The sequence below is a fragment of the Artibeus jamaicensis genome, unplaced genomic scaffold (assembly GCF_021234435.1).
Source record: "Artibeus jamaicensis isolate MK-2021 breed Jamaican fruit bat unplaced genomic scaffold, CSHL_Jam_final contig_834, whole genome shotgun sequence".
Classification (NCBI taxonomy): Eukaryota; Metazoa; Chordata; class Mammalia; order Chiroptera; family Phyllostomidae; genus Artibeus; species Artibeus jamaicensis.
The window spans coordinates 2,633,158-2,646,801 of NW_026521981.1; the positions used below are offsets into that span (position 1 = coordinate 2,633,158).

The window sequence follows — 13,644 nt, forward strand, 5'->3', positions numbered from 1 at the left end:
ACCCTAACGCTGGCTCTGAGATACAGGAGGCCAAGTGGAGGGAAATTACATGGCACAGTCAGGGCAGAACTCAAGAATAGAGTTATGTCAAATCAGTGCGCTTCAGCCATGGGAAAACAAAAGTGGTAATAAAAGGGTGCTGGGGAAATAGAGAAAAATATATCTATTTTGGGGGAGTGTCCGTGTTTTAGGTAAGTCTGAGTAAACAAAAGGATTTTTAAAAAGAGTGAGAGATACCAGGAGACCTTTTAAGGCCTGTATTGCCTACCTCTCTGAGAAGAGGGAGGAAATCTCAATCAAAGTATCAAACGTCCAAAATTCAGAGGAAATCTAACGCTTCATATCCAGCTGGTTGGAAAATTTAAACCTAAAATGAGTTCTCCCAGGAACCAGATTCCTGGCCGTACGTTTCTTGCACTAGAGGCGGCCACGCTCCTCTCACCGTAGGGAGCGCGGAAAACTCCAGAGGCTGCGTGGACGGGAGCCGGTGAATCCGCTCTCCCGCTATCGCGGTCCCGGAGCACAGCCTGCGCAGTGGGTCTCTGGGAGCCGGAGGAGCGCACCGCTCGGAGATTCTGGGGACGGCGGGCGCCGAGTTTGGAGCTTTACAAGTCCCGCAGGCTGAATGGGAAGGCAGCGCCTCTCGCCCCAAACTCGCTTGCTTTTTAGAACCACTTCCATCTACTTTCCGATTTCAGCTCCCAAAGGCATCCGGAGAATCCTCCACGGTCCCAGGTCCACCGTGAAAGAGAAGGGTAAGGGGAGTGGTGACTGGGAGGCGAGGTCACCAGGGTCCCTTCCCTGGCTCGGTGTGGTCGTTGGCGGAGCGTAGCGGGGAGGCTGCAGACCTGCTTGTCTCTGCCCCACTGAGCCGCGGAAATCCGTGCAGCGGTGCCTCCTCGTCGTGGGCGCCGTGGGCGTCAGGGACCCCACAAGGGAAGGACACCCTGGAAGGGCTGCAGGCGGAAACTTTCCGTCCTCTGGCGGCAACTGTGCAGCAAAGACCACCCTTCCTATGGCCGAAAGTCGTGCCTCTCCGGGGTTGGCCCCCCGCACCCCATCCCAGCCCCTCGGGGCCGCCGGGCGTCCCGGCGGCAGTGCAGCACCTCCGCGCCGGCAGCCTCCGGTCCCCGGCGCCCGGCGCTGGGCCGCCGCGGCCCCTCCCCGCGGCCGCCGAGCCGCGGGAGCCTCTCTGCTGCCTCTGGCGGCTGCGCGAGCGCCAGCGGCCCGTCAGGCTGCGGCTCCGGGCCGCGGCTCCGCCTCCCCTCCCTCCCCGCCCCCCGCCCCCCGCCTCCCGCCGCCCATCCCTCCCGCCCTCCCCCTTCCAGAGCACTCAATGTCGGAACGTTCCGAAGATGACGTCGGAGCGTTCTCGAATCCCGTGTCTCTCGGCTGCTGCTGCCGAAGGAACAGGGAAAAAGCAACAAGAAGGAAGAGCAATGGCGACACTGGATCGCAAAGTGCCCAGTCCGGAGGCGTTTCTGGGCAAACCCTGGTCCTCCTGGATCGACGCCGCCAAATTACACTGCTCCGACAGTAAGAACCCCACCGCCTCCTCCTCCTTTTATTATCCTGTAACCTTTCCATTCACCTAGAGCCACTGGGAAAAAGTGTGTGTGTGAGAGAGAGAGTGGCCCCCGGTGTCCTCCATGCTTCTCTCTCTCTCTCTCTCTCTCTAAATAAATACACACAGAGACAGAGCATCAATGCACAGAGAGAGGCCCTGCTGCCAGGGCTGTCTGTCTGTCTGTCTGTGCCGGGCTCCCCGTGGCAGCCCGCGGGGTGGGCTTTCACAGCCCCATGGTGTATCTGTTTAAAAGGCTACTCTGTTGCTGCTTGCATAGTTTTTTTGGTACCTATCTGGGCCAGGTAGATGGAAATCCGGACTTGGGAGAAAACGTCGCATTGTCAATTTTGGAAAGATTTTCATATACAGTATTTATATCAATCTCTTGGCAAATAAACACTCTCCCTCCCCCCCCCCTTGACTTTGGCTTTCCCCCCTTTTTTTCGCTTTTTTCTCTTATTTTCTTTTTTCCTTTTCTTTTTCATCTGCAGATGTAGATTTAGAAGAGGCTGGAAAAGAGGGTGGAAAAAGCAGGGAGGTTATGAGGCTTAATAAAGAAGGTAAGTGGAGCTACTGGCATATTAGTGTTAGCATGTGTGGCAGAAATCTTCACAGGATTTCGACTATAATGTGAATTGTTCTGCTGGGTACAGAGTGACTAAGGTTTGTCAAAAATTGAGCACGCCCAGGTGTCTACTGCTTGGTGTTAACTTCTTTCAAAGTATAAATACAACAGGGGGGGATGGTAAATGGGGGAGAGTGTTGGAAGCAGAAGTTTACCGCACTTCAGTTGGAGTCCACGTTTGGACCTTCTGATGCCTATCTGCCATGGGCATTTGCAGCATCATTGCCAGAGGTGGGGGGGGGGCTTAAATCTGTGAAATGAGCAGGGCTTCCCTCAAAAGCATCCCAGCCTATCTTGTGGGCAAATACACAACAGTTTAATGAACCCCACACAGTCAGTCATTCTTCACTCTTCACTGAAAACCATTGTGAATGGCAAACCTTTGCAGCAAGTTACATTTGCCCACTTTGTGCTTGGTCACAGAGTGTTATATGGCCAGCAGGGTTAGGGGTGCCTGTGTGTGCAGCCCCCCAGCTGGTCGCCTGTCTCTGTTTTCCCAGCATGGAAATACAGTACCTGAAGTGGGACACAGTAGGTAGACAGGTCATCCCTGAGTGATGCAGGCAAGTGAAGCTACAGCCTCCTGGAACTGAGCATCAAACACACATGGTCGTCATAAATAAATCATATCCTGTTCATGTTTGCAAGCCTGCCATATGTAACTCTGGCCTATGGGCTCCACATGGAGCAACTCCAGAGACCACTTTCTGCTGAACGAATGGATGGGTTCGTTTGAATTGTGATTTACTAACTGATGTTTTGTAAACATGGTTGGCTGAAACTGGATGTGGGAGGGTGGTGTGAGGGGCCAGAAGAGGTTGGTGGGAAGTGTTGAAAGAGTTTAGCCATAACTAGGCCATTAGGAGCATTGTTGGTCCCAAATGCATGGAGAAAAGGCCATTAGATTTTAAAGAATGGTCTCCCTCATAAATTGGGATATCATCCTCCAAGACAGCCAAAACCTGCTTGGAACTTATTCTTGATCGATACCTATGACAGTTGGTTTTCTGTGCCTAATCATTTCCTGACCATCTAGTGAAAAGAAAATTTGTACTTAAGAAAAAATAACATGGAGGTTCAAATGCATGCATATTCAAGGACAACCACTCTAGCATAGTGGTTCTGCTAATTAAGCACTGTGATTGGAAATGAAACCTCATTCTAAACACGTTTGCCTCTAGGTACCTTAGTGTAATCTTGACATATCTTTAGGATGAGCAAGGGAATGAAGTCAAGTAAACTTCTCACCAGTGGCAGGTTATTTGTGCTAAATGTCCATGAGTGTAGGCAATGGGGAGTTTTATTAGAATTATTTTTCTTCACAAACTCTTGAGATCTTTAAAAGCTTATGGGACCCAGTTATCAAACCACTGACAAGGGAAAGTTTCCATGAAAGGAGATGAGATTGTGAAAACATTTAAAGTTGAGTAAAAGGTCATGCTATGGCACAAAATTGTCACCTCTGGGGCCTAGTGATCAATTATGACTACAACACAAAACTCATATTCTGTACCCTTCTCCCTACTTCTCCTTTAAAAGACTCTTATTCTCAGATTCTCTTTGCCACATAAGAAATAGGTCCCTTTAAGGAAAAATGAAAAACTCTCCTTTCCTCTGAAGTCACAAGTGGTACGCCCTGCTAATTATGTCCTTTGTCCTGTAAAGGTACAAAAATTTAGCTCCCAATTATATGCATTTGCATTAAGGACACTGCTGTTCAGTGTAACATGCAGTTACCGAATTCACCAAATAGCCATGTATGGGTGGAAATCTCTGTTCATCGGCCTGGTAGAGAAGACTTGGCTAAGCAATTCCTGAAGGTCTTCTTGGTATATATGTACACAGTTTTCTTCACTGAGAGAGTACACATTAACTAAATATATATCCACGCCCCCTGCCACGATGAGAAATTTAAGAGTCGAGTTGGGACTCTGTCAGGGTGTTTGGTTGCCAGGATCTCCAGAAACACTGGTTGCATCAGTCTTGGCATGGGTTTTCTTATTGGAGTCATCATGTAGGTGGCCTTAGGATGCATACATGTTTGTGGATAGGTCACTGCACAGCACGTCTGTTTTTCTATGTATGTGAACATATGTAGATTGACCATGATGTTGTTGGTAGTCAGCTGGTCTTGAGAAGAAATTTGGGCATTAATAGCAATGAATGTATAGCAATTGAGAAATGAGGGATATGATCCAGATTTGGATATGATTTTTTATTGTGACAAACATAATATAACATTTACCATTCTAACCATTTTAAAGTTTACAGTTCAGTGATATTGAGCACATTCACAGTGTTGAACAACCATCCCCACTGTTCATTTCCTGGCTTTTTAATCACGCCAACCAGAAATCCCGTACCCATTATACAGTAACTACCCCTTCCCATTTCACCCTTAGCCCTGGTAATCTCTATTTTCTGTCTCTGTGAAGTTGCCTGTTCTCGATAGCATGCATAATCATGTAAGTGAGATATATCCTGCAATATTTGTCCCTTCGTGGCAGGCTTATTTCACTTAGCATAACGTTTTTGTGTTTCATCCATGTTGCAGCGTGTGTCGGAATGTCACTCTTTTATATGGCTGAATAGTATTCCATTGCGTGTATATACCATGTTTTTTATCCATCTATCTGTTGATGGATGTTTGGCTTGTTTCCATCTTTTAGCTATAGTGAATAATGCTGCTATGAACATTGTTGTAAGATGATTTTTTTATAGATTAAGCTCAGGGAGAGAATTTAGGCTGGAAATGTGAAAAATAGTCATTTTGCCTTCTGTCTTTGGCCTCAGCTTCAAAAGACACAGGAAGGACTTGCAGACTTCTACAATAACCTGATTATTGCGATACAATTCCTTCTTCATTCCTCGTTCCTTTCACCTTTGTGTGCTTCAGTTCTTCACCTATGTCAGTAGGAAGTGTTAACTGAATGCTTTGAAATCTCTGTAATAAAGTCTTCACATCAATATTATTATTTCATCCAGAGTTAGCTAAAATTAAAGTCAAGGGGAATTTGGCAAATGGTTTTGAACCTTGCCAAATCATCACCTGGGTTCAGAAGGAGTTGCTGATTCCACGCTTGGACGTGGCCGTTGGGTTGTATCGAGGGCAGCCTGGCGTGGTGAGAGGATGGAGAGAGAGGGGTTTGAGTCAGCATCCTGGGTTCTCACATACGACCTTGGGAACATCTCCCCCCTTCTCTGGGCAAATTCTCTCACATGTAAAGTCAGGAAGTGGGGTTGAACATCCTTTAAGGTCTCTTTGAGATCTCTAAACCTAAGTTTCTCTATTGAATGTACCTACATTTGGGATATAGGCTGTTCTTGAAAAAAAAATTAAAAATTAAGGCCTCATGTTAAATACATCTTAAACTACTACGTACTGGGTTTCTTTTCTCATTTCACAATCTATTGGTGGCAGAAATCATTGCATCTCGTACACAAAACCTATTTTGCTGTAAATAGTTTGTGAATGATATGTGGCCTTTAGGACTCTGGAATGATTGAGGGTTTGAGTCCAAAATCCAGGGGGATGTGTTCCCCGCCGTGAAGCGTGAGCTGACCCCGGTCAGCTTGGATCCGTCAGGCACGGAGGGGTCCCGGAAACCTCGTGAGCCTAATCTAAGGCACGAAGTGCATTTATGATAGGGAATTCCAAGGAAGGCCATTCATCTAGCTAACCTTTTAAAATAATTTTCTCTCTAGCTTTGTAGATTTATCTGAAGACTTTTTTCAAGCTAATTGGGAAAAAGCTCCATGATTTAGAAAGATGTTTGCCTTTTCTAATCATCTCACCTGAGCTTTTTTTAAGAATGTCCATTCATGAATAAGGAGCAGGCTGCAGAGGGCTCATGAGTGACCTGGACTATATAAAACAGACAGTGACCGGTTGTTGTGAGGATTAACTGAGATAACACAAAAGGGCTTAGCACATAGTAAGCACTTAATGGATGTTTGCCTGTATTCTTTTTTAATGTTATTATGATTATCGTAATGATTTATTAATGAAGCTAGTTCTAAGAAACTTTATTCTTGTAATTAACTAGGATCTTTAATCAGTGATGAATGGAAAAGGTAAACTATCAGAGATTTCATTTTTAAAGGAAACCATGTTGTAATTTTATAAAACTAACAATTTTTTTAAAAACCGATTTTAATGGTGTACAGTTAATATGTAGTTATTGTTAAGTGTTAGCAAGATAGAGAAACTACTTAGACATCTGTGGGTCAGTGGTTAAGAAGGGTTTATGAAGATCCTTCTGGTTCTGGGAAGTCTAAAAATAATTTTTAAAATGATTAATAAGTTGCTTTATCTGATCACTGAGAAAAGAAAATCCTTAATAGGTCCTCGTTTGGGTCGTTTGGAAGCCTATACTAGTCTAGTTACTTCAGGCATTTGTCTGTGTGTTAATGTGGCCAGATGTTTTGATTTGATGTAGGTAAACTTGTGGAATGCTTCCAATTTGAAAGCTGTTCTGGAGCCAGTAGGATCTTGCCGTGACTGTAAGAGTTTGCTTTCCTCCTGAGATGCCGGTGGAATTGGGCTGGAACACAGGATGAAGCAGCAAGTGTGGGAACACATGCAGCTCAAGTTTAGGGGTCTTGCAGTTATGACTGGGAACAAGTTGGAGGCAGAGATGGCAACTGACCTTGTAAGAATGAAGTATTCTTAGAATCCGAGCCAGGGAACCAGCGACAAGTGGTGGAGATTTGTGGGAAACTGCAGAGGGAGTCCCTTTATCAGTACACAGACAACTTTGTTATCTATGCTAATAGGAGATGGGAAGACACCGAGTCCACAGATTACACAGATAAACTTCATTTCGCTATTACTTTCAGCTTCTTTTTCCATTAAGCCTACCTTCCTCCCCTTTGGCTAACAACCGGCAACATCTGTTCACTGTGACGTTTCATTATCATCTCTCTTCTCTTGCCCAGAATTTGGGGTGAAAGGACAGGAGAGTCGGAGTGGCCTAACCGTGGTAGGGAGGAAAAATGAAAAGGGGAAGTAAGGGCTTGGAGAATGAATAAACTTTATCGAAGCATCCCGCCCATGGAGAAGGAAGCACTGGGGCCAAGACAACAAAACTGTGAGGGCTTTTCCAGAACCACCTAGTTTTAGAAATATAAAGCTTATAAAATGAGTGTCTCTTTACATACACGTATTTCCATGTGCCCGGGTTCTCATGTGGAGAAAATGTGGTTCTGGCTCCTTCCAAAACAGGAAATTAGGCAGAGCGGGCATACTTTGAAACTCTGTATGTGATACACTGGGTTCTCATCATACCTCTTCTACAAAACTAAGTTTTTTATGTCTAGAAGATGTAGACTGTTACACGCACACTCATTTAAATACTTTAAAAATAATTACGTTCACAGGTTACAAAATTCCACAGGGTAGCAGTCCATATGAATTCATAAGGTGCTGCCACGTTCTCTTTTGGTGCTTGCGTAGTGGAGCCGTAATTGAAACCTCTGGGTGTCTTGCTTAGTTTGTAATACCCACTCCTGCTTTTTTGGTCTCTGCCGTGCATTTGGGACTGAGTGACTCTCACAGTGGCCAGCACCAGGCCAGGCCCAGGGATACAGCAGCCGATAAGCACAGCCTCTGCTGTAGGGCACTTCCAGCAGCAAAGGCAGACAGCAGGAAGTCATGGTGTCTGTGGCAGGTACTCCGAAGGGGGCACTGGGCGCCGTTGCTGCTGGGCAGGAGGACCGAATTTAGGTGAGGGGCTCAGTGAAGGCCTTCCCGAGGAGATTTTATTTACACTAAAACCTGAATAGAAATTACCCACATGCAGGGCAGGGCAGGGTAGAATGAAAGGAAACAACATGTGTAAAGGCCCAAAGTGTGAGAGAATATGGAACATTCTAGACACTAGAAAGACCATGTCACTCAGAGTGAAGAGAGCAAAGCAGAGAGCACTGCACACTTTCTCAGCAGTGGCACCACATCTTTGTGCTGGGGACTGCCCTGTGCATCGTGAGATGTTCAGCAGCATCTCGGCCTCTACCAGTGCATTCCAGAGGTAGCTCCCCTTCCCCAGTTTGAAACAACCAAGAGCATATCGGTACAATGCCAGGACCCCTTGAGAGAGAGCCACTGGTGTAAGGTGATGCTGGAAAGGCAAGAACACAAGAAAAATACACTTAAGATATCCACAGAAATATTCTACAACTCTGTGTCTTAGGCCTCTATCCCAGGTGAGTTGGCCTGATTGAAAATTCAGCAGACACATACAAAGCTGTGACCACCCCCAGCCCTGGGCTGCATTCGGGAGGATCTAAAGAGAGAGAAGACTCTGGCCCTCAGAGAGCCCTCCGCCCTAGGCTTCCCACGTGACCCCTCCAAACCTTCAGCCCTAGTCCGCAGAAAGTGGTGAAGTAGTGGGCTCTCATTCTGGGTGGCCCATCCTCCCACACTGGGTGGGGGAGACCCCAAGGCATCGATTCTGATGATGGTGGCATTTATTATACAGAGGTCCTGATGTCAAGAGTACCATGGGCAAGCATTAAGGATTTTGGTTTAAAAGCGGGCTGGAAACTCTGTTGGCATTCTGTGTAGTGGGATTAGCCACGAGACGTGTCTGAAAAGGGGGGTGCACGTGACAGAGCAAAGCCGCTGGCTTCAGGGTTTTCCAGTTACTGGTTAGGAAATAGGAAGGGCAGAGGAGTGCCTGATTCCCCGGGGCTTCTGACCCGTGTGCCACGTGGTCTGCGGCATTACAACGGATTGCGACGCCATGTCCACTCCAGCCAGTGGTTCACAGGTGCCGCTGTCTCTTCTTCAGAGTTATTTAGAAGAGTTAGGCAGATTTGGTTTCTATGTAGTATCCTGTGTACGTCACGTTTGTACCCTCCGGGCTAACCTTGTGTTCCTGGTGCTTTGTTTAATTTGTGACATCCTTCAGATGTAGACATAAACGGTAGTAGCAGACACAGTGACATGCCGCCCTGGTCAATCCCTTTTATCCAAGGACCCTGTACTCTGAGGTGGCCCAATGTTCATATCTGGAAACGGCAGTCCTTTAGTGACTGTAGTAACAGTGCTGTCACCAAGATGGTGACAAAAGTCATTCCTGGCTTTGTTCCTCCTCACAAGAAGAACAACTAACAGCTATTCCTAGACAAGACCCCGCTGAGAAAATCCTAGAGTAAGGGTGGGAAGCTGTCACCCCCAGACCGCAGAGACAGAGACCAGCGGCCGTCGAAGGGTACGAGGGTCAGCCACACGCCGACCCCGGCCTCTCCCTGAGGTCACGCAGCACCACACCGGCGGGTCTCCCTGGGCCTGTGCTTCCTCCAGTGGCAAAAGAGAGCCCAGGGGCAGACATCTAGCTCCTCCGGTGAGTGGGGCGCTTCTCGGGAGTCCACACTGAGTCTTGCCTTGGGCAGGGGGCCGTGGGGAAGAGCCTGTGGGGCTTGACCACAGGGAGTCTAATCGTGACTGCGGTGATCAAACAGCCATAGTGGACAGGGAGAGAGTTGGTTAACGGGTTGGCTTTTTTCTGAGTTGCAGAAACTGAATGTCAGGGAACTGACTTCCATGTCTCTCTCTCCTAAGACTCTTGGTACATTGTTCTGCAGATGATGGGCTCCCAGCTAAGGCTGTTTATCTGGCTCTCCCCTGCTCTTCTGTGGCAGAACTCAGATTGGCTGCTTCAGCCAAATGGACCTGGATTTAGACCCTGAGCCTCTTGATGGGAGCCCAGGAAATCCGCCCCTACAGGTGGGCTGAGGCTGATTACCCTTGCCATTCAGAGGTTACACTTGGTTCACCCAGTTGTCTCTAAGTGAAGCTGGAATTCTACTGTGGGGAAAGCTTTTGTTTTTAGGTAGATACTTTATTCTTGTACCTGTGGTTTCATAACATTCTGCTTGATGATTTTAGGAATCAGGGGTTTAAAGAGAAAAGGAAACCAAATAAAGACTCTCTAGGGCAGGGCAAAGTGACACCAAGTCACCATAGTGGGGAAGATAAAAGTGACTCAGTGACGGGCTCTTTGAACATAGAAGCAGTTATCAGGGAACCTGCTCTGTGAGGCTAATTGGTGGTTCACTGAACATTAACAGTGCAAGGACACCTTTGGCTGGGGGTCAGCAGGGTGGGGTTGCTGTGTGACCCCAGCATAATACACCAGTAGGTCATGGAGTCCTGGGGTGGGGTGGGGATGGGGGGACAGGACACCCAAACTGATGACACTGACCAGGACACGGAACATGGTTCAGATACACTCCCAGCTTGCTCCTCCTATCAGACTAGTGTGGTGTCTGCCCCTTTTAAAGAGTGTATTGGACTACAAAAGGACAAATACTATGTGGTTCCACTTACGTGAGGTTCCTAGAATAGTAAAATTCATAGAGACTGAGAGTCAAATGGTAGTTGCCAAAGGCTGGGGTGGGGACGGGGATGGTGGGGAGTGGAGAATTAGGGTTCAATAGGTACCGAGTTCTAGTTGGGAAAGATCAACAAGTTCTGGAGATTCATGGTGGTGACAGTGTTTGAAGTGTTTAAAATGGTAAATATTATGTTATGTATATTTTACCAAAAGTGCATTGGCATTGCGTTCTTGGAAGTTTCATGGAGCATGGTTTAAATCTTGAACCACTTACTAGCTGTGTAGTGAATAGTAAGAAAAGGTAACTTTTCTGAGCCTCTGTTTCTTCATTTGTAGAATTGGTAACACTAGTAGCTCTCAGGGTTGGGAAAATAAATGGGATACTATCGGGCACACGGTGGTTACTCAGTAATGTAAGCTTTTGTTGTGGTGATTGTTACTTTTACCAGGCACTCCGTTCCTCTTCCTTACCTTAAGAGAACTGCCACTCTCAGGGGACCGAGGATGTTGTCACTGCTTCAGAAGTACCCCGGGGCCCAGTAGGCATCTTTGCTCAACATTTTGTCTCAACATTTTGTCCATTTTTTAAGGATGCTGGGAGTAAAAACAAAAGGAGTTGGACCAAGCTCCCTTTGCTTTTAGGTTATCGAGAGTGAATCAGTTTCAGTTTTCCGAAGTGTGTTCATTTGGGTGGGCCTGTGTTGAAGTCGCCTAGGTACTTAGCAGCCAAGGCTGCAGTCGTGCTCAGTCAGGACTGGGAGTGGGGTGCATGGACCGGCGCTTTCAACAGGCTTCTCAGGTGGCTCTGGTGTTCACTGGACTTTGAGAACCACTGTGCGCTGGGTACAAGTAGTGGCCTCCACCCTGCCCACCCTGAGATTCCTTTGTGAAGCTTTTTTTTAAAAGAATTTATTTTTATTTATTTTTAGAGAGAGGGGGAGGGAGAGAAACATTGATTGGTTGCCTCTCACATGTTTCCAACAGGGGACCTGGCCTGCAACCGGGGCATGTGCCCTGCCTGGGAATCAAACCAGTGACCTTTCAGTTCACAGGCTGGCAGTGAGTCCACTGAGCCACACCAGCCAGGGCTGCGAAGCTTTTTAAAAGCAGAGACACTGGGGCCGCTCCTAGAGATTTGGATTCCAGTTTAAGGGCTTTGGGGACGTGTTTGTGTGTATTTAAAAATAGAAATCCTACCTGCCATTTGCTGGGCAGTGACTGGTTGCAAAACACAGGGCGAAATGTGCATTTTCTCATTTAATCCTCATGACCACCCTCTGAGGCAATTCCTATTAGCAACCCCATTGTAGGTATTAGGAGACCGAGGCTCAGAGAGATTAAGGTTTGTACCCAAGGCGATACATTAGGTGAGAGTCGAACCCAGAAACAGGCTGATTCCAGAGGCTGTACTCTTAATTACTGTGCCATAATGTTGTCTCAGGAGCAGGGTAAGAACTGAGGTGAGGCGCGTGGGGCAGCCAGAAGGCACATTTTAAGGAGGCACATACACAGGCTCCCGCGAGTACGGCGTGAGGGCCCCCTTAAATATCGCACCCAGGGCGCTTCACGTGCCTCGGCCTAGTGCCAGCCCTGTCTAGGAGAGCGTGTTCTTTAAGCAAAACGATTACAGTTTCTTCCTCCTCATGTGTGTGAGACTGTGGTCCGTTGATAGGGCCCCAGGTCTCCCCCTCAGTGAAGTGCTGTCTCATCCCAGGGCCCCAGCTTTGGGTCGGAGTCCTGGCCTCAGGGAAATCTCAGGAGCTGACTCAGACTGTTCCTTTTTGGGAGAAGGTGTTAGCAAGGATGGTTGCCAAGCAACTCCAGGGGCATCTATCTACAGTGACGATTTCTCTCTCTTTTTCCTCTTTTGAACATCTTCTAGGCCGCTTTTCAGTTTCCCCCTTGGCACTGGGATTGTGAGTGCTTTCACAAAGGGTGCGCTCCTTTGGATGATGGAATGGAGATAGCTTTTCAGTACCCTCTGCTTAGACGTGTCCTTTTGATGCCCCTGCTCAGGGGGTGTGAAAGACCTTTCCCTTCTTTAGCCGTAGCTGCCGTCCTTATCACTGACTCTGAGGGACAGCGACAAAGAAGATTCTGAGACAGGCACAGAACGCATTGCCCCCATGAGGACGGGGGAATGTGGTCCTGTCGGGTTCATGACTTTGGATCTCATGTACTCTCCATTAGCCAGCGCACTGCTTGTTAGCACTTCCTGCTCCGTGACCTGAGTGGTCTGGAGGAGCTGGCCTCTCTCTCTCTCTCAGAGACCAGGGCAGCCCTTGACATGCATCTTCAGCACCGTCCCCTCTCCTGCTCAGTTGCCTCATCAGTGTGGGGTTTCTTTCACAGGCCCCAGACCCCGTGGTCTGCTGGCTGCTGTTTTGATCCTCCCAGTGAGGACCAAGAGCTTGTGGGCCACAGCACCTTTCACATGGGACAGAATCTGCCCGGACTGGCAGAAAGAAAGGAAAGTACCAGGAAAGTGAAACTTTGCATTTGGGTGAGGCCGGCTCCCTCTGGCCCGCCCGCCGATGACAGCCATTAGCCAGTTCCAGACTCAAGGCTTCTGTCCCTTCCTCACCATCTCTTGCAGAAGCAGGGCAAGACCCAAAGAGAACGTGGATCTCAGCTGAGCCCTGCCGCTTTCAGAGGCTCAGACCAAACACTTAATGGCAGGAGACAATTGAAAACAGATATCTGCCCTGTTTTATGAAAACCCAATGTATAACAATCCAGCCAGCCTCAGAGTAGGAGGCTATTCGCTTTCCATATATACTCACTGGGGTTTTCATTAAATGGTAGACTGCCCTAGAGTGTTTTGAAAATCCTGTTTTCTTTACCAGAGTTTGGATGACACCCGCTTTTAGGCCTCTTCTAGCAGCGCCTCCCAGTTCTCCCCTCCTCGTCCCTCCGGGGTGCTGCGTGTCAGCTCTCCCCGGCTCCTCACTCACACCTCCTGCGTGGTGGTTCTGACACATCTGCCTCCAGTCTTGACCTCCTCTCCACAGAACATTCAGCTCAGCACTCTGGTGTGTTGCACTGGACAGCACCTCGTGGGTGTCCTTTCTGCACCCCTAGGCCCCGCTAGACTGAGTGCAAGTGCACAGCCT

At 47.9% G+C, this 13,644-nt stretch overlaps 1 protein-coding gene and 1 long non-coding RNA gene across 6 annotated transcripts in view; one reads left to right on the top strand and one right to left on the bottom strand.

Moving 5' to 3' along the window:
- The window catches only part of LOC119064599 (uncharacterized), a 50,530-nt gene extending 49,454 nt beyond the window's left edge, over nucleotides 1–1,076 (bottom strand). The window contains exon 1 of the long non-coding RNA XR_005085434.2: nucleotides 269–1,076. This is a non-coding gene — a long non-coding RNA (uncharacterized LOC119064599). The remainder of the gene's footprint in view (nucleotides 1–268) is intronic.
- Nucleotides 1,077–1,355: 279 nt separating this feature from the next.
- ATXN7L1 (ataxin 7 like 1) overlaps nucleotides 1,356–13,644 on the top strand; it is a 236,001-nt gene continuing 223,712 nt past the window's right edge. For all 5 annotated transcript variants that reach the window (XM_053673179.1, XM_053673181.1, XM_053673180.1 and 2 more), the window contains exons 1-2: nucleotides 1,356–1,536; nucleotides 2,059–2,127. In XM_053673179.1, the coding sequence (XP_053529154.1) occupies nucleotides 1,356–1,536; nucleotides 2,059–2,127 (250 nt within the window). The remainder of the gene's footprint in view (nucleotides 1,537–2,058; nucleotides 2,128–13,644) is intronic.